This window comes from Schistocerca serialis, chromosome 4, assembly GCF_023864345.2.
Source record: "Schistocerca serialis cubense isolate TAMUIC-IGC-003099 chromosome 4, iqSchSeri2.2, whole genome shotgun sequence".
Lineage (NCBI taxonomy): Eukaryota > Metazoa > Arthropoda > Insecta > Orthoptera > Acrididae > Schistocerca > Schistocerca serialis.
The window spans coordinates 268034116-268058309 of record NC_064641.1 but is presented as its reverse complement, the minus strand read 5'-3'; the positions used below and the strand labels follow the sequence as shown (position 1 = coordinate 268058309).

At 42.6% G+C, this 24194-nt stretch overlaps 1 protein-coding gene across 4 annotated transcripts in view; it reads right to left on the bottom strand.

The window, feature by feature from the left end:
* The window catches only part of LOC126473794 (uncharacterized), a 76813-nt gene that overhangs the window by 16321 nt on the left and 36298 nt on the right, over positions 1 to 24194 (bottom strand). For all 4 annotated transcript variants that reach the window (XM_050101067.1, XM_050101068.1, XM_050101070.1 and 1 more), the window contains 2 exons: positions 8597 to 8777; positions 8396 to 8512 (listed from right to left, as the gene is read on the bottom strand). In XM_050101067.1, the coding sequence (XP_049957024.1) occupies positions 8396 to 8512; positions 8597 to 8777 (298 nt within the window). The remainder of the gene's footprint in view (positions 1 to 8395; positions 8513 to 8596; positions 8778 to 24194) is intronic.

Sequence of the window (24194 nt, the reverse complement as noted above, 5' to 3'; positions counted from 1 at the left end):
ACTGAAAATAAATTATAAATATCATAAGCATATTAAAAAGCATTTAAAGTGAAATAGAAGCCTCAACATGTACATGGGATTCGAGACGGCAACCCCCTCCAGAGACAACAGAGGATGTTTGTTTGAAATTCCCTTGCTTCCTACTTAAGCTGGACACTAGTGTCGATGTATAAAGAGCAGTCAAATGAAAACTGAACACTTGCCACAATGAGACCATGGAATGGTTCCATTCAAAAGTGATCACAACATGTATTAAGACATTTATCCTACTGGGAGACAGGAGCATCCATTCCTGTTTCATAGAACTCTGTCAGCCACAGGCAGATCCACAACCACACCATCTCTTGCATTTCCTTGTCAGGCTAAAACTGATGTCTACATGTGTCTTTCTTCAAGTCACAAAATAAGTGAAAATCACACAGTGAAAGACCCGAGCTGCACTGAGGATATTGCAGTAATTCTCAACCAAATCACTGAATAGGCAGTGTGGGGGCAGGCATTATCATGCAACAGGATGCTTCCTCTGCTCATCAAGTTCCGCAAGCATAGAACCAAAGTCAATGCACATTGCTATGAAAACACTCTGCAGAAATTGCAGTGCACCATCAAGTCAAAATGCCCAGGAATGCTGTCAGATGAAATCATCCTGTTTCATGATAATGCTTGTCCCCACACTGCCAACTGGACAAAGGTCACACTGCAGTGATTTTGTTGGGAAACAGTACAATGCAACATCTTCCATACAGCCTGGTTCTTTCACCATGTGATATTCACATCTTTGGCAACCTGAAGAAAGACATGCATAGATGTTGGTTTCAGCTGGATGAGGAAGTGCAAGAGTGGGTGTAGTTAGGGATCCAACAGCAGCCAAAAATGTTCTATGAAACAAGAAACAGGATAAATGTGTTAATGAGTGTGATCATTACTTTCAAATGGAACCATTCAAAAAGGATTTTTTGGTGGCAGGTGTTTGGTTTTCATTTGACTACCCTTCATACTAAACCCCCACCCTAAGAAGAGAAGGCATTTGCTTGATATACAGGACGTTTATAAACAGAAGATTTGGTTTTAAAAATTAATAATAAATTGATTTATTAATTTATATGGGCAAGCCTAACAGCATAAGCAGTGGCAACTGTCCAAGTTTTAGATGCACTATCCACTATTTGCTTGTCATGCTTACTACACAGGCATAGCATCTGTTTCCAAGATGGCTGGCAAACAGGAAAAGGCTTTCTGTGTGCTCTTTTTTCTGTGTAGCATGAGTTTCATGCACGGTTTAGGAAATACCCACCAAATGAGAATAATGTAGGTATGAGGTACCAACAGTTTATAGAAACTGGATGCATTGTAAGGGGAAAAGTTGTGGTCGAAGTCACATGTCTGATGCACATGTTGAAAGAGTGCACAAGGCATTTCAGCAAAGTCCTTGTTCATGCCATTGATTATAGTGTGGAAGGTCTTCTGTAAATGGCTACATTTTAAACTGTACAAAGTGGGATTAGTACATGCTCTTACACCAACAGACAGCGTGAAAAGGGGTGATTCTGTAAAGAGCTGCAGTTAAAAATGGAGGATGCTGGTTTTGTAGGAAGATTCATCTTCTGCAATGAAGCCACTTTCCTTGTGAGTGGTAAGGTGAACACACACAATGTCCATATCTGCAGAAGCAAGAAAACCACACATGCTAATAGAGCATCAGCATAGCTCTCTAAAAGTGAATGTTCTCTGTGCCAAACACCTGTTATGGTGATTACATTTTGCAACTGGATGGTGCTCTGCCCCATCTTCACAGGAGTGTACAAGAGCTTCTTAATAGTGTTCTTCACCAATACTGTGTTGGACATGCTGCAACAGAAGACAACAATCTTCGCCCCTGGCTGCCCCTTACTTCTTTGAACTGCTTTTGTTGTATGTCTTCCCTCGGCACGCAACTTGTGTTCTGCTATGTTTGTTCTTTCTGTCCCAGTGTTTAATAAATTATATAAAATACTTAGTGTGTGTTATTACTGACCAACCATACACTATAACCACAGTGGTGACCCCAACATTGACGTTGTGTGATCATGATTTATTTTGTACTTGTTTTCATCATTAACAAACTTTGTGTGGCAGCCCACATTGTTCTCGCCACAATGGATCTACTAGTGTCTTTCTGTGCTACTGTCCCACACCCTATAAACTGCGCTTGTGACCACGAGTGGTCAAGTGTTCCTAATGCACGTTTGGTTAAAAGTGAACAATTATTTACACCCGGCCACGCCGGTGGCCAGCTAACCTTAACTGGCTCAACATGGCCACCGTCTAGTGTGGCAGCACAACAAAGGCCACAACATGGACAGCGCACACTGCCTAACGACATCGTGGATGATCATCCAGTTAAAGACATTATGGTTTACCCCTCATCTACGCAATTATCTTGGGGTTGGTTTGATGTGCAAACAAAGTTCCAGAACTGTGATTCGAACATTTCTGTTCATGGGGTAGCAAATTCTCACATGCCTAGTATCACTGCACTGCCCCCCCCCCCCCCACCCTCCCCTACCCCCACTCCCCACATTGTCTCGGCAATGCTGGTCGCCTCGACCGAACCAGTTTCGGCGACCACTGCATTGTGATTGCACCACAACTGCCTTCCGCCAGTTTTTGCAATGGCGCCGGCTGTTGCACCTGCGCTGGTTTTTGGGTCAGCCCCCTCGTGGCTGTGCCATGACCGCCTTCTGCCCGCTGTTGCGATGACACCGGCCATTACACCCGCACCATGCTTTTCATCAGGCATGCAGTTTGGACACACCGTGCCAACTTTTGCACCCACACCCTCCACACCATGTGCTGCATGCAGCCGCCCCCGCCCCCTCCCCCCCACGCAGACCTCAAGCATCGCACCCATCACCGCTACTGCACTCCCAGTGTCGGAGGCATCTTGCCCCGCTCACACAGATCTCCACCTGCCAGTGCTGCCTCAACATGTGTTACCCGGCAGGTTCCCCAAGCTACCTGCTTTGCAAAAAGATAACCCTAAGACTTGGTTCGCATTAGTGGATCACCTACTGAACATCCACAGCATTTCAGACAACAACGCACATTCTGTCTGCCTGGTGAGTCACCTCCTCGCTCATCTGGACCTCATCAGTGATTTGCTTCTCTCACCACCCGCCTCGCACACGTATTCGATGACGAAAGCACTGTTCATCGAGCACCTTTCTCGTCCTCCAGTGGAGGCTATCCACCACATTATTCAAAATGAGCATCTCAACAACCACACTCCTTCGCAGCTTTGGCGGCACCTACGTGCACTAATTGATGATCAAGCATTACCTGATGCCGCAATTTGGACATTTTGGATGGACAAAATGCCTTCAGATATACAACTTCATCTACTGTCTCACAACACTGACCCACTTGAGGTTCGTTTATGCATGGCAGATCAAGCTTATGCTATCATTCATCACTGACACCACCTGTCATGGACACATCTCTATCACCCTCAGTTGGCATGCCTGCACCTTCAGTTCCACACCCTGCCGGCAAAGGCCAGCGTGTTCGCATCGGCACCTCGGCTGCCAGCCAGGAGCTGCCACCTAACAGCGTACAGGAGGTACTGCCTGCAGCCTCACGACAGCCGCCAACCTTGCATGAGCAGCAGCCCAATCGTTGACTGGCCCCAATGAAGACAGCTGCTGCCTGCTTCCACTCCACACTGCCTAGCCTACCGGCATACCCACTGTGCCGGTACCACGCTACTTAAGGGGATGCCGCCCGCAACTGCTGCACACCTTGTGCCTACCCAAATGATTCTGGCTGGCATGTTTAGGTACCACAGCCCGCCACATCCCTTCACAGCACCTTCTGTATGACTGCTCCACAACATTCAGCGACACGACACCTATATGCCACAGACATGTCATCTGGCACTCCCTTTCTTGTAAAGACTGGTGCCAATGTTAGTGTTATCCCAGCCAAGCATGCCGGCGACACACTTTCACCTGCTAACCTCACTTTCATTACCACCAATCATTCTCCCATTGTGGTCCATGGTTCCATCAAGATGTCGCTTCGCCTATACTGGTCCACACTTTTCCTTGGGCATTCCACATTGCCAACATGGATGAACCTGTGATCGAGTTGGATTTTCTACATCATTAGGAACTTTCACCACACCTGTAGGCCGCTGCACTGCGACACGCATCTGGTTCTACTGTTCTGTGCTCAAATGAGTTCAGCACGACTTCACTCTTTGCCTCCTTGGTTACACTTTCCACATTTGCATCCCTGCTCTAGCACATTACTACACAGCTCTCTGACCCGTCAGACGTGCGCTCACAAATTGACGAACTCCTCACCCAGAACAAAACGTTATGCACCCGCATTGCCTGTGCTTCTGCTGAATTGTCACACGCATGACGTACGATACATCGCCTATCTGCAGAACCACAATGAGGCGACCCAACACACACCTCTACTGTGCCTTCTTCCCAATCTGCCCCTGTGTTGAACTTTCCTCCACCTGCTGTTGCTTCCTCACCGTCGCGGACGACTCTACAAGACACATCTCCGTGCTGCGCTCCTGCACCGCATCCTCCATCATTGACATCAGCCGACGCACTGCCTACACCGCCCCGGTTCAGCAAGGTCAGTGAACCAATGTTGCCTGTGGACCCCTTCCTGACCCCTCTTGCAGACCTTCCTTCGCAAGTATCAGCCATCAGTAAAGGCACTTGTCATAGGATTCACACCACAGACACCCTACCTGTACGTTATAAGGCCAGGTGCCTTAACACTTCCAAACTTCTGTGCACCAAGGAAATCGTTCAGGATCTGTTGGCTTTGGGTGCACTCCACCACACTGATAGCAACTGGTTTTCACCTATTCACCTTGTTCCTAAAAAACACGGCATCTTTTGCAAGTGCGGGGACTACAGGTCCCTTAATCCTCGCACCATTAATGATTACTACCCAATTCCTCATATTCAGGATTTCACGCAATTACTACATGGTTCTAAGTGTTTCTCTGTTTAAGATTTTTCCAAGGCATACCATCAAAGCCCTATGCATCCACGGTCATCATCACGCCCTTCAGCCTATTTGAATACTGTTACCTGCTTCATGGATTGAAAAACATTGCGCAGATGTGGCAGCGGTTGTTCGATTCCATTTTGCTAAATCTGCTATTTTCTTATGCTTACTTAGATGATATACTGATCTTTTCCTCCTCTGCTGAGGAGCATCAAGTTCACCTTGACACAGTCCATTTGGCCCCCTATGCCAAAGGCATGGTGATCAACCATGATAAATCTCAACTCTGTGCCACAACAGTTACCTTCCTAGGCCATACTGTCTCTGCTGATGGCCTCTGACCAATGAGTTCTCATGTCAAATCCATACTTGATCTTCCTCTTCCTGACGATTATGCTCAGCTCCATCGTTTTCTGGGTATGGCAAACTGTTACCACTGCCATATTCCTCACGCTGCCTCCATCCAAATGGCCCTCACTGACACCCTCTCCAGCAAAAACACCATGGAGAAATGGAGGTTAGACTGGACCAAACCCATGCTCAGTGCCTTTAGTAACGTTAAAACTGCCCTTGCCAAAGCCGCTACACTTGTCCACCCTGACCCTGAGGCCCATGTTTCGATCACTACTGATGCCAGAGATTCAGTTGCAGGCGCCGTTTTACAACAGTACACAGCCGACTCAACCCAAGCACTCCACTTCTTTTTCAAGAAACTGACTAAGAGCCAGTGTAAGTGGTTGGCTTTCAACCATGAGCTCTTTGCTGTGTACAAGGTGAATAAATATTTCCGTAGTGACCTCGAGAGGTGACCTTTCACGATCCACACAGATCACATGCCACTCATGGATGCTATTCATAACCCACCTAAGGACCTTCTGCTGAGGCATTTCTGCCATATGGATTACATCTGTCAGCGCTCTTCCAATGCGTGCTATATCTGCAGCACAGAGAATGTTGTGGCAGACTACCTTTCCTGCATATGCGTGCTAACCGCACCACTGAATCTGGAAGAGCTCGCCCAACTTCAGGCTGAAGACCATGATATACACCAATTAATATCAGATGAGTCATCGCTCTCTGTCCAACCCCGTATCCTACACTGGTCAATGATCCCTGTCCTTTGTGACACCTTTATGGGCACTCCCCACCCCCTGGCTCCTACCGCCCTTCGTCACGGGGTCTTTACTGCTTTGCATGGCTTGGCTCACCTTGCAAAGTGAGCAACAATGTAGCTAGTGACTGAGGGCTTTGTCTGGCCCGGCATGAAGCATGACTGCCGCACTTGGACCTGCGTGTGCGTCCCGTGCCAGCGCAACAAGGTCAGCAGGCGTGCTCAACCTCCATTAGGCAAGTTTGACATTCCAAAGGGATGCCTTCGGCATGACCACATTGACGTCATTGGCCTCCTCCACACTTCCAAGGGTTACAGATATGCCTTATTGGACATCGACCACATGACATGCTGGATCAAGGTGGTCCCTCTTATTAACATCACGGCTGAGACCATCATTCGTTCTTTTGTCTCGGTGTGGGTTGCTCGTTTTGGCTGTCCCCCATCTCCAACGGCCAATCAGGGATGACTGTTCAAGTCTGTCCTCTTTGCACAACTATGCAAACTCTGCGGTGTTGCCAAATTCCACACCATGGCTTACCACCTGCAGGTGAACGGCCTGGTCGAATGGCGGCACTGCACTCTCAAGGCCGCGTTTATGTGCCAAGGTGGTTTATGGTATGAGGCTCTCCTTTGGGTCCTGCTGGGCATTCACTCGGCCAATACAGAAGACTTGTATGCATCGCTCACCAAGATTCTGTATGGCGAACCCCTCCTCTTTCCTGCAGAATTCGTGGAGGATTCACGATCAGCTGATACCATGGATCTTCCTGCTCTGGTTCAACAGGTTCATGCACATGTTGCACACCTCCGCACCCCCCTTCCATGCCCTCACTCCACCCTGCCTATGTTTGCCCAAAAGGACCTTGCTTCATGTGAATTTGTGATGTTGCATGATGACATCATGTGAGCGGCCTTGCAGCCACCTTATTCGGGACGTAACCGGGGCACAAACACATTGTAATTCATCTACACAGACAACCACAGACTGTGTCTGTTAATCGCCTGACACTGTTGACCTGCCTCCAATGCTGCTGACCTGCCTTCGACTGATGTGTCACCGCTTGTGTAGCCATTGCACACACAGGACTCTTGCAGCACAGTTTCTGACGCACATACTCCTCACGCTGGCTGCCGCCTACAACCGCTAACCTGCCTCCGATGCTGCCAACCTGACTTTGACTGATGTCTCACCGCCTGTGTAGCTGTTGGACACACGGGACTCTTGCAGCGTAGTTTCCCACGCACATACTTCTCTTCTTCCGCCGGTTGCCACCTACAATCGCCGTGCTGGCACAGAAATTACGAATTCGAGTGATGAAGCCTCCAAGCGCCTTGCTCGGCATTACCGGGGGAGGGGGAAGCCTCTATGGCATCTCTGGCGCAGAGCACCCCATCTTTGACTGTTATTTATTTGAACTGCTTTTGTTCTATGTCTTCTCTCAGTGTATAGCTTGTGTTCTGCCATGTTTTTTCTTTCTGTCCCGGTGTTTAATAAATGCATATATGATAATTAGTGTGTGTTATTACCGACCAACCATACATGATAACCACACACATGTCCCTCAGGAAATATTTGATTGGATGATGCGTGCACAGCAGACCATCATGGAAGATATGCTGCACTGAGTATGGAAAGAATTAGATTACTGAGTATATGTGTGTTGCGTGTCCAAGAGTGCACATATTGGAAGATTGTGATTAATGGATCAAAAACTTGGACAGTTTCCACTGCTTATGCTGTAAGATTTACCTGCATAAAGTAATAAATAAATTTATTATTAGTTTTTAAAACTGTACCATTCATTTATAAACACCCTGCACTATGTACACAAATAGAAAAGTACGATAGAAAAGCTGATTTCTCCAGTCTCTCAACAGGATACTATGCATGTTTTTTAATTTTTTGGTGAATTTTAATATAAATACCTTTGGAAATTGTCTGTTGTAATATTTCATAATTTACTTATATCAACATTAACACATTACAAACATAAACCAACAAATTGCACTGTAAACAGATCTTTGCATCCTTTAAACCATTAATTCTTCATTGCATCATAACTATTGTTGCAATAATTTCCAAGAACATTTTCCATTAATTTGGTATACCTATCTCATTTTATTTTGATCATTAGCTTTTATAGTGCTCAAATCTAATCAAACAAAAAGTAAACAAATAAAATAACTAAGAACCACATCTACGTCCTAAGAATATAAATACAAATTTTCATTAAATGTTATTATAATTTATGTTTAGTTTTTTACCAGCAATGTTGCCACCCATGATTACCATTTCCTTAACATTGGTACAAAAGTGTGGATCCATATGGATTGCTAGAGCTATGTTTGTAAGAGGTCCAAGACAAAGAAGACTGATTTCATCTGAAAATTGCAAGTAGCTAAAATCAGTAAAACAATCTATACTAGTAGAGTTTCTCATAATTATAAATTAAAACTAAAACTTACTTGGTCTTTCTGAGGTAATTTTGGTCAGGAAACTAACAGCATGATCTTTCTGTATGTGATGATCAGGATCTGGGGCATCAGGATATTGAAAATCTCCAAAGCCATCACAGCCATGATAGAATTCTGCTCTACTTTCTGGACTCTCCACCAAAGATTCACTTGCCCCCCGAAAAACTGGAATCTATACAAACATATTTGTCAGCATTGCACACTGAATCTTTTTCCAAGACAAGTCGGACAAAAGTAGAGCAACAGTGAATTACACATACTCCGAAGAAGCTGAAATATACATATTCGTGAGCTAGAATCAAACCCATGAAACTGTAGCTTATATGAAACAATAGTATGAGGGCATGGTTTAACAATGATATATACTGACAAAATTTTCTCAAGCTTACAGTCGAACATATGGTTAAATGTCCAGAAGCTTCCAGTCAAGTGCCCTCAGCCATTGTCAGGCAATGACCCACATGAGTGCTGCTGCCAACTGTGACCTCACTGGTGTCTACTCCAATGCCATATATGATAATGTTTTCGTTGCAGCCCCTCTGCGCCCACTTCAAAGTTATGATGCTTCTTTAGAAACCAGCTAATCTTTAATGTTACTGAACAAACTTCTTCATGTCCTCCTTGCGGGCCATCTCTTCACATGCCTTCAGTGAAATAGCTGCTGAAATGTGTTTGTTATTCTGGCTCTTTTTCTTGAATACTTTCTTTTGCATTCCTACCAGTGGACATTGAGATGGATGCGGATGAGATGGCATGGTTATCGCAGGGGAATGGTACAGAATGCTGTCATGAATGACATATGCAAAGCATGGCTTGGACAGAGCCACTGACCCAGGTGTTGCCAGTGACAATAGGCTTGGCCGACCATTTCTAATGCTCATGGATCACGTCTTTGTCTCATACAGTGCTCTGTTTTCATGTTCTCAGTTAGCAGTTGTTCATGCTGGTCATGTGTTGTATTTTCCTCTGTGCTTTTTCTCTATGTGGTATTCCGGCACTCTGCTCCCCTGTAGATTGACTTGCATGTTGAGTTTCATTCTCTTTTCCAGGGCTCAGCTCTAGGCCTCTTGTCAAGTCACCTTCAGCTCACATGGTTTAAATTGGGTTATCACACCTTGTATCAACAGAAAAGTGCTGACACTGGTCATTCTTACACATGTAATGGTCTTGAACTGTGGCCATCATGAACCCAGCAGTTTAGGAACATTGGAAGGAGCAATTGCGCCTCCAAGAGCAGCAACAAAAGCTACAGCAGGAACAACAAACAAAATGTGGAATGGCTCCATACTCACACTGTGCTGACTGCAGCCCAGGTGCTAATTGACAAGACTTCCCCCAGTCCTGCCACCCTCACACCATTTGTCAGCTTTGATGAGCCAACAGAAACGTGTAAATTACCTGTTACAGTTTAACCAGCACCACATGTGTCCCGGGTACTCATATGCAGCATGGATTGCCAACCGCCCAGGTCTCTCACATAAGTGTTGGTTTGAGTGTCCCCAACGTGCTACACTGTATGCAGACTCACTCACTAGGGATGTGATCGTCCAGTTAACATCTGACCAAGAGATCCAAACTAGGCCCCTTTTTTAGCCAAAGTTGCTAAGATTGCCGAGTGACATAAACTTAAGGCAGTGGCAAGGGATGTACTTTCCAACAATTGGCATGTGTCAAAGATAGACATGCATGGTAAATAGCCCTCTGGGACCCCAGGCAGCCTTGCCTTCCATAGAGTCGCTGTGTTTGTTGATGCTGTGAATGATTTCTGTGCAGTGACATCACAGCAATACCATGTATCAGGATTAGTGGGTACACATAAATCAAAGAATTGTAGTCCCCTCTCACAATATTTTCCAGATTCTCAGCATCACTGCCCTTCCGCAATTGTTTCTGCTCAATGGGCATGCAGGCAGTCCTGTCCCAATTTTAATTTGGCGTATATTCAATGGGACTGACTGCACATAGATGCTATGTGTGGTGTATGTTGCAAACAGGCCATTTGCCAATAGTTTGTGACAGTAGGTGAGCCACAGGTCCTCATTAACTTTGATACGTACTGGTTCATAGGCTGCCCTGCACTGCAACACACACAATGTCACATTGTGTCTTATAGTAAACAGTGTATTTGTTTAAGGGGACAATTCTCCATTTCTGCACAGTATAAGAATTTGGAATGGCAGCTAATGTTGTTAATGGCTAATTCACCATTGGTGCAGAATATTTTTGGGTCAGACACTATTCTGTTTTCAGCTTCCAGATAGTTGATAACATATATTTAGTGTCTCAGTAATCCCCTTCCAAGATTTGGACTCCTTATTATAATCATACAACCAGTTATTTGAGAATACATTGGGGGTGGGAGCAAATTTCGAGCACACATCTCCCTTATGCTGTCTGAAATATCTAACTTTTGTCACTCCCACCCCATTTCCTTTGTCATACATGGCAATGTCACGGCTGAGGTGTTGCATTGGTAGGACCTCGGCATTGTCTCTCCTATTTCGTCAAGTCAGTGGGCCACCTCTTTGGTGCTTATTCAGAAGCATGAGAGCACCCTTGTGCCTTTGTGTTGATTTTAAACAGATGATCAACGCGCAATGTGTCGCAGGCTATTTTCAATTCCAACATTAGAGAGGTTGTGATGAAGTTATCAGGGAGCCATTATTTTTCATGAATCAACTAGTGCATCACTTACCAGTACCTGCTGCTGGGTGCAATTTCTTGGCCAGCCAGTGTGGCCGAGCGGTACTAGGCACTTCAGACTGGAACCGCGCGACCGCTATGGTCGCAGGTTCAAATCCTGCCTCAGGCATGGATGTGTGTGATGTCCTTAGGTTAGTTAGGTTTAAGTAGTTCTAAGTTCTAGTGGACTGATGACCTCAGATGTTAAGTCCCATAGTGCTCAGAGCCATTTGAACCTTTTTTTGCAATTTCTTGAAGTTTCTTGGTGCCTGACACCCCTATGTGTTTTTTCACTTTAATTGCTTGTCTGTGCCTGGAATTCATCAACAATATTTGGAACAGTTGGTTCAGGACATTCCTTGTTGTGTAAACTACCTCAGTGGCATCTGGATCATGGACCCCTTGTGAGAGGAGTATTTAGAGAATCTGCAGATGGTTTTCCAATGTCTTCTTGATAATGGCCTTCAATGCGAATTGGAAAAATGTAGGATTTTTCCCCAAAGGTCCATTTTCTAGGTCGTGTGCTCAGCAAAGATGGCCTCATCCCTACAGAGAGCACGTCAAAGCCATTGTCAACTTGCCAGTGCCCAAGAATCTGAGAAAGCTTTAGTCCTTTTTGAGCAAGATTTTGTATTATGCTAAGTTCATTCCCCAAGCCATGAACGTCTGCCTTCCTCTTAACTAGCTTCACCAAAGGGGTGTCAAATTTGTCTGGCCTGCCAACTGTCAATGGGCTTTTCCACACATCAGTGTTTGTGCTCTGCTTTCTGTTTGGTTTCTTTTACACTGGGTAATACTTTAACCCTGGCCTGTGATGAATTCCAGTATGGCATTGTTGTGGTCATGTCGTATCAGAACCCGGATGGCATTGAGCAGCCCACTGCTAACACGTCAAGGTGCTTCTCATCGCACAACATAATTATTCACAGGTGAGAAAGAAGGCACTGGCTGTTATTTTCATATTTAAAAAGTGTCATGTTTTCTTGTATGGGACAATGTTCCTACTCATCACCAACCCCAAGTTGCTGGTTTCATTATTTGGCCCTCATTCCAAGCTGCCAGGCAGGGTTGCCCACAGATTACAGTGGTAGGTGCTCTTCCTCAGTAATTATTGTTCTGACATTCGATACCAGTTCACCTTCCAGTACACAAATGCAGATACTCTATTGTGATTGCCAGCAAGACTGGATCCAGAGTTTCACTGACAGGAGGCTCTTGTTTTCACCTTGGACAATACCTTGCAACAGACATTGCTGGATCTTCCTTTGATGGCACAGGAGATCGTGACTGCCATGGCCACACCTGCTTTTCCAGAAAACCATTTCAGCAGTCTACATGGACTGGCCAGAGTGCACTTTTTCAGAAAAGACTTGGTGTGGTGGCATTTTTTCCCCGTTTGTTATCAACTCAGCATTGAGGAGCAAATCTATCAAGTGGTCATCCCTCTGGTGTTGCATACTCCAGCTGCTGGATGGGTCACACTGAGATATGACTCATATGAAGGTTTTTGCATGCTGTCTCATCTACTGGCCAATAATCAATCATGATATTGAACATCTTGTGTGGGCTTGTGCAGCGTATGCAGAAAATCAGGTTGTGCCACCGCATCAATTTCCCCCATGAGATGCTTGTATCTAATAATGTTCAGCAATTTATGTTGCTGGAGCTTGAAGATTTTTATATTTGCTATGGTATGTGGTATCAGCACGTCTACCCTCCGTTTCATCTGTCATCTAACTCAGAGGTGGAGGGCTGTGTGTGTACACACAAGACCTGAGTCACAAAGTCCACGTCTTCCTCATTCTGATATGATGTGCTGTCAAGTTTTCTTGCTACATGCTGGGCAAGACTGATTAATGGGTGTAGTCCAGTGGAACATTTGCATGGGTGCCAGCTATCTGGCTTGTTGCACCCTGAGTCGCACATCCCAGACTGTCGCAGTACATCATGTTTTCCTCACAGTGCTTCCATTGTTCCAGATGGCAGTAGGGTTGGCTGCCAGATGTAGTGGGGGACCACAAAACCAAGTAGCTGTTTGTGATGCATGTCAGTCAGGATCCTTTATTCCAATCAGTTGTGGCTACAATCTGTTGGTCCTTCGACATCACAGTCTGAAAGCCAGCTGGGTGATGGGGTCAGTTGTGCCTTTGTTCCAGAAGAGGCTCCCACTGCCACCCCATCTGCACTCTCTGCCGTTCTATCTTTGACCACGATATAAGGCTACTGAGGGGCTAGTTCCTGTGCCTAACACTGTGGAGCCCATGGAATTTGAACCAGTACCCTCTTTGCCCTGCTAAACAGCAATGGAGTTTTCGCCCTGCTCACGACAGTGGACCAACCATAACCCCATCTACTGCAGTCTTCTGCCCTTCTGATGGAGTAGGTGATGTTGGTGTTGTTTCCTTCAGTGTCGATCTGCTGCCAAGAAATCACCTTCCCTCTCTGGTATTGCAACAGAGGTACAGCACAAACCAGGCCATTTTCGGCCTGACATGGCCTGTTCATGGGGTGGGGAACTCGTATCTCTTCCAGCAGACATTGATATGGATGCAGAGGGCTGGTGTGGTTAACACAGCAGAATAGTACAGAACAGTGCCACAGGGAGAGTGGGTGAATTGTGACAAGGGCAGAGACACTGACCCAGTTGCCTGAAGACCAAGTGTTTGCCCCACGTGGTGCTCTGTTTTCATGTTCTCAGTTATCAGTCATTTGCAATGGTCTCGTGCTGTGCTTTCCTCGGTATTTGATCTCTACACAGTGTTTAGACACTGCTCCCTCAGAGATCAACATGCACATTGAGTTATGTGCCCTCTTCTGAATTTAGCTCCCAGGTTGTTGTCAGGCCACCATCGTTTCATACATTTGAGCCAATAGAGATGGTTCACGGCACTGTCACACCTTGTATGGATACCAAACTTTCCATAAGTGGCTCAGCCTTTCAGTAGGTTTTCAGTATCTGAAATAGCTTCTGCTCAACGTATCAAGGTCTTTAGCTCACAATGTTTCTGTGACAGGTGTTGGTGGCTGGTAGTGAACAGATACTGGTCTGTGGGGGTGGGTTTCTGGTACGGACTATGGCTGAGATACCCAGTTGTTTTTCAATGGATGAGAATGCGAAGAAATAGCAAGGCATCATCTGTCTCTATCTCCTTTGTAAACTTAATGCTGTCATGGATGATGTTGGTAACAAGAAAGATCAGTCAGTTCTTAAGGAAGCATGAAACTGATTTAGTTTTTAGGCATCCAGAAAAAGTTTGACAACGCAAGAAGCCTGTGAAAGATGATGTGGGGATCAGAACACAAGGATCCACAAATTTCTGTGTGGTGTGGATAGTTTTATGTCAGACAGACTGTGCAAGCTATTGAACAGTGCTGTTTAGAACATGAGAGGTGTTTCTGCCTACAGTGTTCTGAAAAATCAGTGATAGCAGAACATCCTCTGGCATGAGGATCCTGAATTGCATTCACTGAGACATCTATTTTTAAACTGATAAATGTTTTTTGGGATAGTGTTACGAAAGAACCATCAAGATATAAATTTCTGATAACACTCTCAATGAAGATGGTGGCCTGCATGAAGCACTGCTTGGGACCTGGCCATTGGAAATTTGAAGTGGATGTGGTGGGTGTGCAGTGAAAACATTACCATATATGGTACTGGAGTGGCACCAGTTACGTCACAGATGGTAGTGTGGCATCAGCAATCATGTGATACTCACCATTTGACAGTGGCTGAAAGGCACTCAGCAGAAAGCCCATGCTTTTTTAATCACTTGAAGCTGCTGGATGCTCAAGAACATTTCATCAGTATATATCACATGAAACATTCCATTCATCATAGGATCTGTCAACAATCAGTCTAGCAAACCCAGAAATAGTGGATCTGATATTAATGTCACTTCTTTTCCATTATTTTTTACAAGTCACGTTCTTTCCAGCCCTTCTATCACTCCCAAGGCTGAAACATCATCAGGGCCATCATCAACCAAACTAGCAAAACCAAAAACTTGATTTGAAACTAACACCTTTTTCTTTTTTTTTTTATTAATTTTTTAGTGTCACCTACTTCACAACCCAAACAGTGCTTGAGGTATCTTATTTCCATGCCGTTTATTCCTAGCTAGTAAGCCCTATGTGTACTAAGTATGGTTATAGGTCTGCAAGTGTTTCAAAGTTCTGTGCACACAGCAGCAGGATGACACCAAAAGGGTGGCAAGATAGGCCCCGTCAAGGACACAAACACAGAGGGGGCACAAACACTGGTAAAAAATGGCAAGAAAGAAAGATAGTTTAAGCATTAACCAAGAGAGATGCGTGAGTTCCCAAACACATGGTGTAGTTATCTTCTGCTGAGGAAAAGAAGCTTTTCCCTTGGGCTGCAACTGAACATAAATGCTGTTTTCACAGTGTCATTTCTAAAAAGTTATTTTATCCAAGTAGCATCATAAAGAAATGACTACTGCTGAACTAATCTATTGTTACCACAGTTTAGCTTACGTGGCAACAGTGTGCCTACTTTCCACAGAAGCCACCTACATAAGACACTCATGTACAACAATGGAGTACCTGCTGCTACTTCAATAGTGTATTGTAGGCTCTCAAAGATTGGTGAGCAGGGGCTGAAGCAAATATGCTATTTGACTGCTGGCTTCCAATTTTTGCCTTGTTTGATGACTGAGGACTCTAGCCAAATGAGACAATTAACGAATCAAGCAAAAAAGGCACGTAAATTTACTTGCATCTCCACCCAGCACATTTGCTGCTCCCAAGTATTAATAAAATTGGACTGTACAAACCAGTCACTGCAAGGAAAGATTGCTGTTCTTGATGTAGCTCTGAGTTTGCTACCCGATTTAGAAAATAATGTTAAACAGACATGTGAAGATGAAGTGCATGAATACCCAGAAAAAACTTTGTTATTCTATGTCCATCCAAAGCAGTTTTGCAGTTAAAGGGAGACAATTAAGGAATCAAGCAAAAAAGGTAAGTAACACATGGTGTAGTTATCTTCTGCTGAGGAAAAGAAGCTTTTCCCTTGAAGATGAAGAGGGTGACTGTAAAGATAACTGAATGTGAGACATACAAGATCTGTGCAGAGAAACTGTTTTGAATTAAAGTACTTGGCAGTATACAATGGAATAATAAGAGAAATGGAAAACAGATCTCACATATACAGTATCGTACCTCTCCATCTCACACAAATAACCTGTAAGGAAATGGCTTAACTGAAAAATCTGTATCTTCTGTTGAAAAATTTCCTGCTAATTTTTATGCAAAATATATCATACATTGATATTGTGGAGCTAGTTAGCAGAATCACTGCTTTTAAGATCCAGTTGAAAAAGCTTGTTTTTTTTCCAGTTATGGGTAAGAGATTCTTATTGGGTATTGGGTCACAATGGTTAGAGGCAGTGGCCGTGTGTGTGTGTTTTTCTATTTCCAAAAGATGACTCCTTTTGTCCAAAAGCTCAACATTTGGCACTCTTTTCATTGTGTCTATTTGCAAGTCAATGCTTTTTCTGTATCATGAGAAGCAAGTTTCATAATATTTTTGAGGATATTTATGACAATATCATCAACAGCAGCAGTTTATTAGCATAGTTTCAGCAAATTAAAAACCTTCAAAACTAATTGGGTATGTCCGAGAGAAGCTGTGTTGTCAACAAAATATGAATGAGAGGAGGGGTGAGATTTTTCCCAGTTTTCTCCCTGATAAAAAAATTCCCGGGTTTCTCCCAGATTTCCCGGTTGTCTCGGAGTGTATACACCATGGATAAACATAATGTAGTAGTGGGTTGAGTTTCTATTACCAGGTGTAACTTCAAACAGAAAGCAGAGTTATCATTCAGATGGAACAAGCAAATTCCAAAAAATTCTGTCATCTGGGGAAAAAAACAGTAGTCAGGACCAGGTTGACCACCAGTTGAGACTAGTACCAATGACGCAAGGCCAACAAGTGGGGGACAGAGCGCAATCTATCTGAGATTGGCTAAGGACAGATTGTGATGGCCCAGAGGCTCGGCATGAACATTTTGGAAACTGCATGACATGTCGAGTGTTCCTGGATTGCTCTGGTGAGTGTCTTCAACACATGGCGAAATCAAGGTGAAACCATGTCCAGACGTTGCGGGTTGGGCAGCTACCCCTTATTACAGAAGTCAGACATCATAGGCGGTGCAGACTGGTAAAAGAAGACAGGCAGCGAACTGTGACAGAACTAACATCAGACTACCATGCTGGGCAGACTACAAGTGTATCTAAAGACACGGTGCACTGAACACTCCTAACAATGGGCCCTCACAGCTGACGATCCTTGCACATGCCAATGTTAACACCACAACATTGGCAAATATGACTGAAATAGAAACGTGACCATCAGCACTGGACTTTGGCGCAGTCGCAGAGCATTACATGGTCTGATGAATCATGATATTTTCTTCATCAGGATGATGGGAGGGTGTGAATCCATCATCTTACAAGGGAACAGCTCCTCGACACCTGCACTGCAGGACGAAGACAAGCAGGTGGCAGCTCCATTATACACTGGAAAACATTCAGGTTGGCATCTATGGGTCCAGTAGAGCTCATGCAAGGCACCATGAAGGCCAAGGAGTACCATACACTGGTTGTAGACCACGTACACCCCTTCATGACAATGATGTTTCCCTACGGCAGTAGCATTTTTCAACAAGATAATGCAACATGTCACAAGGCTAGGAGTGTGATGGAGTGATTTGAGGAACACAGTGGCAAGTTCTAATTAATGTGCTAGCCACCCAACTTGCCAGAACTGAACCCAATCGGACACATTTGTGATGTGACTGAACATATAGCCTCTGAGCTCTTTGCACTCTTCCCAGAATTTGCGAGAATTAGGTGACCTGTGTGTTCAGATGTGGTGCCAACTCCCTCTAGCCACCAACCAAGGACTCTGCTTCCATGCCACACTGCACTGCCACTGTTATCCCCTCCCAAGAAGTTGCAAGAATTAGGTGACCTGTGTGTGCAGGTATGTAGCAAACTCCCTCCAGTGACCAACCAAGGCCTCTGCTTCCATTCCACAACGTGTTGCCACTGTTATCCATGACACACCAGCTATTAGGTAGATGGTCATAGTGTTCTGGCAGATCAGTGTAACACCAATGTTGTCTAAGCATTACGAACAAATTCTGGGTGGACGCAGGAAAAGTTATGAATGGAATTTTTCACCATACAAGAAATCTCTGAATCAAGGTGAGATCTTGCAGTCAGGAGTGATATTGTGGTGAGTGGTGTAATCAGGCAGAGGAGTGGTAAGTGTGATTAAGATAGCATGTGACATCACTGGGGCACAAGGATGTTAAGTCAAAAAGTTGTATATTTTACTGTGAACTGCAAGTATTACCAGAATCAGATTGTTAAAAGAAATTTCAGTTGTGGAAATGGGTTTCCTGAAATGGAGTATGTAGAGATTTTGATGATAAATGTTCATGTATTTTGTTTTTTGTCAATGTCCCTTTCACTCCCCAATGTTTAAAGCTTATCAGTATGCCCAATGTATGGACTGAGGTGACTGTTTTAATAACTAGCAGATAAGGACAAACCATCACTGAGTTAATTTATTTTTCTTGTCTCACATGGTTTTTAGTGAGGCTGATGACCATTTAATGTCAGCCAGTTACAGAGTGTCACTGAACATGTTGCATGGCATCCCCAGAAATTTTTTCAAGTTTTTGTAGGAAACATGGCCTGCTGGAGTAAAGTAACTGCCTACACTGTTACAATAACTACTGCTTGCAAAATTTGAATTGGTGTGAAATAACTTAGATTTTTTACCACTCATGAAACTACGCTCAAACTAAGTGTGCCTTGCAGCAGAAGCAATACTGTGAATAGGCAAAAGAAGACAACATGAAGTTTATGGGAACCATTAACCTTATTGCTATGTTAAGTGCTGTAACTATCCTACTACCACAAGTACAGTGCAAAATATTACTTTTATTTGTGCTTTGTGCATGTTTAACTTAAAAAAAGAAAACAAAGCATATCACAAAATTAAGTTCATGCAGTAGCAGAATGACACAAAGTTATAAAATTTTACTTATCTCATCTGTTTATTCTCATCAACAATGTGTTCCAGTATCTGCTTGCTGCAGCTTGCAACACCCTGGGTTTTTGTGAATAGGACAAATGTGAGTATAAAAAAATAATGTACTCAAAATTTCCAATCATGATTTTATTTTATTGAATGTAATTTTTAACAATACCTTCAAAAGTGATCTAACTTGGACTGAAGAACCACTAACTAGTCAGATGCAGGACCCGTATTATAAATAATATCTTAACAATGTTAATGTATAAATTAATTGTAGTACTGGGGCTATTTATAATAATTAACTTATAGTGGAATATTATTAGTTCTCCAATGTTCAGTTACAGTATTATGCTTCACAAAATACACCCATATGTTTGACATTAACACCACTTTTGGTAAGAGTGCATTTTCTATATGAAAATTAACATAAAATGTTCAGCAAAAATTAATTCAAATTGCATTTTAGTTAGTTAGTACATAGGAGCTCACTGAATCAGTGTATGAGCAAACTCTCATCAAGAAGCACAGGGCAGCAAATGCTTCTGAATATAATTATGAATTCTTTAAGAATAAAAACATTTTTTTTGGCTAAGATCCAGCAACTGTACGTTATTTAGTTACAGGATGTATGTATAGCCACTTCAGTTGCACAAAATTATTGTGGTTTCGACTGCACTATGGCAGTCTTCATCAGAATAAAAATTACATAGGATTGCATGTAATCACACCATGTGTGACTAGAGCACTTTTACTCAGATATTTTTCACACATGGTGTGATAACATGTAATCCTATGTAATTTTTATTCTGATGAAGACTACCTTAGTGCAGTCAAAACCATGGTCAATTTGACATTAATTTTGTGCAACCAAGGAGACTGTACATACATCCTGTAACTATATTTAAGAATAATCTCAAAAATAAAAGTCTTTTGCTTCAAATTTTGAAGTTTGCAGGAGAATCAGCTTTCTTCCATGTCAATTATATTTGGTTTGTGGGTCGCTCAACTGCGTGGTCATCAGCGCCCGTACTAAGTCCCAATTTTTACACAGTCCAATTTTTTTTACACAATCCAATCTAGCCACTATCACGAGTGATGATGATAATGATAAAATGATGAGGACAACATAAACACCCAGTCCCCGGGCAGAGAAAATTGCCAACCCAGCTGGGAATTGAACGTGGGATGCCGAGATCCAGAGGCAGCAACACTAGCCACTAGACCACGGTCTGCGGACACTGCCATGTCAAATTAGTGTCACAAAGAGAATATCTCCCTAGATAATGGTCTCCGGTTAAGAGTGGGAGTGGTGCATATTTTGCCGCAACCCTGGGAAGCCAGAAGGCAGTTTACCTAACCCTTGGGTACAAGCCCCACAGGAGTGCAAGACACATCAAGGTTAATGCACTCTCTGATATGTTAGCTCTGAAGCTTATACAACACCCGGACTTGTTCTGGAACATTAGCAGCTCCAGGAACTCCAAGGATATTTGCAAACACAAAACGGATGTGAGTCAGCAGCTACAAGGTGTTACTTTCCTGTTAAATGTAACAGTTATTATATAATTATTTCATACGCAAGAGCTCACTGAACCAGTGTATGAACAAAATCTCATAAAAAAGTATGGGGAAGCAAAAGCTTCCAAATATAACTATGAATTGTTTAAGAATAGTCCTAAAAGTAAAAGTATTTTGCTTCAAATTTTGAAGTTTATAGAAGAATCAGCTTTCTGCCATGTCAAACGAGTGTCACAAAGAGAATATCTCCCTGGATAATGGTTTCTGGCTAAGAGTGGGAATGGTGCATATTCTGCCGCATCCCTGGGAAGCCAGAAGGCAGCTTACCTAACACTTGGGTACAAGTGGCCTATGACTGCCAGACCACAGCAAAATTAATCCATTCTTGGAAATGTTAGCTCTGAAGCCTATACAACACCAAGGCTTGTTCTGGAACGATCGTGGCTCCAGGAACTCCAAGGCTATTTGCAACCATACAAGGGATGTAGGTTTGCAGATGCAAGGTGTTACTTTCCTGTTAAACATAACAGTTTCACTTATCAGAAAACAGCTATACTGGTATATTCACCTGGCAGGAGCAAGCAAGGTTGCAGTGTAGTAGGGAGCTGAGTAACCAATGTAAGCATGCTTCTATGGATGTTTATAAGACAACCACCAAAGGGAGAAAGAGGTCAAGACTGAGTATCGAGATACACAAGCTGGAAGGGAGTTGGGTCAACATCTATATCTACATCTACATAGATACTCCACAAGCCACTGATATTGCATGGCGGAGGGTAACCTGTAACACTATTAGTCATTTCCTTGCCTGTTCCATTCAAAAACAGAGTGAAGGAAAAATGACAGTCTACCTGCCTCTATATGAGCCCTACTTTCTCGTATCTTATCTTTGTGGTCCTCATGTGCAGTGCATGTTAGTGGCAACAGAATCATTCTGCAGTCAGCTTCAAATTTCAGTTCTCTAAATTTCCTCTATAGCATTCCTCGAGAAGAACATCACCTTCCCTCCGGGGATTCCCATTTGAGTTCCCGAAGCAACTCTGTAACACTTGCACGTTGTCTGAATCTACTAGTAACAAATCTATCAGCAGCTGACTTGCTCCAATCTCTTCCTTTAATCTGACCTGTTGCTGATCCCAAACACTTAAGCAATACTCAATAATAGGTCACACTAGAATCCATATGTGGTCTCCCTTACAATTGATCCACACTTTCCTAAAATTCTCCGAATAAATCAAAGTTAACCGTTTGCCTTCCCTACCACAATCCTCACATACTCATTCCATTTCATATCGCTTCACAATATTATGCCCAGAGATTTAAATGTTGTGACTGTGTCAAGCAGGACACTACAAATGCTGTATCTAAACATTATGGGTTTTTTCTTCTACTTATCTGTATTAACACATTTTTTACATCTAGAGCTAGCTGCTGCAATAAAACTGGTTATAGTGAGATAAATGTACTAACTGATATTTTTGAACCTTATGAAATGAATGATTCCATATTGAAGTAAAAAAAATAAAATCCACTACTACATAACTATGCGAACATTTTTAAATGTCAACTTACATAAACACTTGATGTAATTACAATGAAAATTATGAACTTCCCAAAAAAGAGAAACAATTATTTGTATTTTTTAAATGAAATGTATGTCCCAAAATGATTCTGCATTAATAGTTCAATATATGATATTAAGTTCTATGCTGTAAGTTGTTATAGGTAAATCTTTGTTTTTTGTTCGGTTGGTTGTATGAGATTGAAGTGCAAGGATGGAGCACAAGTTATGTGTGTTATATTTATCTTTTTTGTGAAGTGAAATGATTCAAAATATACACATTATTCACAAGAAAGTCCTCTAGGGTTCACATGATTTCATAGTAGCAACCCAATCATCCTCCAAACAATCATAAAGAGTATACAAAAAGCAAGAATGGATAACGAGCCTTCAACTTACAACAAAGAAGAGGAATAAAAGATGAGTATTAGTAATAAAACTGGTTATTTAAATTCGACCTTTGCTATCTCTCACTGCAATGTGTCACTATCTCAGTGTGGCAAGTCTGTGAAAATGTGACCAGCCACCTAAATTAGTAACTTACTTCAAAAATTAATAAATCAAATTTTGGCTACAGGAGGGTGGTGATGGTCAGAATATGGTGGCATTATTCGGGATTTTTTGAAAGTGAACTGTGAATACTGTGTTGGACTATTTTTCTTGTTGCAGATTTAAAAAAAAAAAAGTGAAAATTTTATGTGAAGAATCAGCCAGATATGAACCACAGCTACAAAACAGCACCAACAGCAGCAAAAATGAGTTTGTAAACAAGAAGATGAAAAGGATGAAAAATAAAAAGTGATGTGAGTAATTAACAACGTCGACCTGAAACATCGAAGTTAAGTACTGGAAATATTTTCTTTATTTTTTTCTTTTTGGTGAAGTGTTTCATTGTACAATTATTAACAATGAGAGTCATTGAAGAATCTGGAACAGTGGGGATAATACAGACATGGGAGACTTCAGTAGTGTAGTGTAGTGAAACAAGAACAGGAAAACTTTTGTGATGAACTAAAATGAGATGATGATAATGACATAAGTACCATGCTGTCATTGTTAATCAAAGTGAGCCATGATAATGGGAATTAGTTCATAGAAATTGGTCATCCAATAGGAGCATTATTTAATTGTATTGGTAAAAATACAGTTCAACTAAACAATATCAATCGAAAAACTGAGAGGTTAGAAGGCCGAGTAGAGACTGTGGAATCTAAAATGACAGGAATTGAACTTAATTTAACACAGAAGTCAAAAACATCAAAGATGAGATCACTTAAATTAGGAAAAAAAGCTGCTTTTGAAAAAGAGCATGAGGAAATAAGTTCAGTGGACAAAAATGTAAATAGTTGAATTTTGAATTTGGAAACTAATGTTCACACCAAACTGGCACTTGCCAGGTAAAGACAGTAGACAGCAAATTGAAAAAAAAAAAAAGTGAAATTAAGTTACAACAAAACCAATACTCTAGAAAGTAGTGTTTCTGTTTTGTGTAAAAAAAGCTGAAGAATTGTCTAATGATGTAGTTAATAGAAATCGATATTGGTACAATGTTCTGCAACATTCCAATGAAAAACTTTTCTGGTGAAGATCCTGCAGATTCTCTGCTGCTTTGCAGAGAAAATTTTGTGTCTAATAAGACTGATATTATGAAAGTCAAGTTTTTCAAAGAAGTTTCTGGAGGTGAAGCATTAAGATGGGCTAATCAGTATATAAATGATGACACAACCTATGCAGATTTTGAGAAAGGAGTTTTA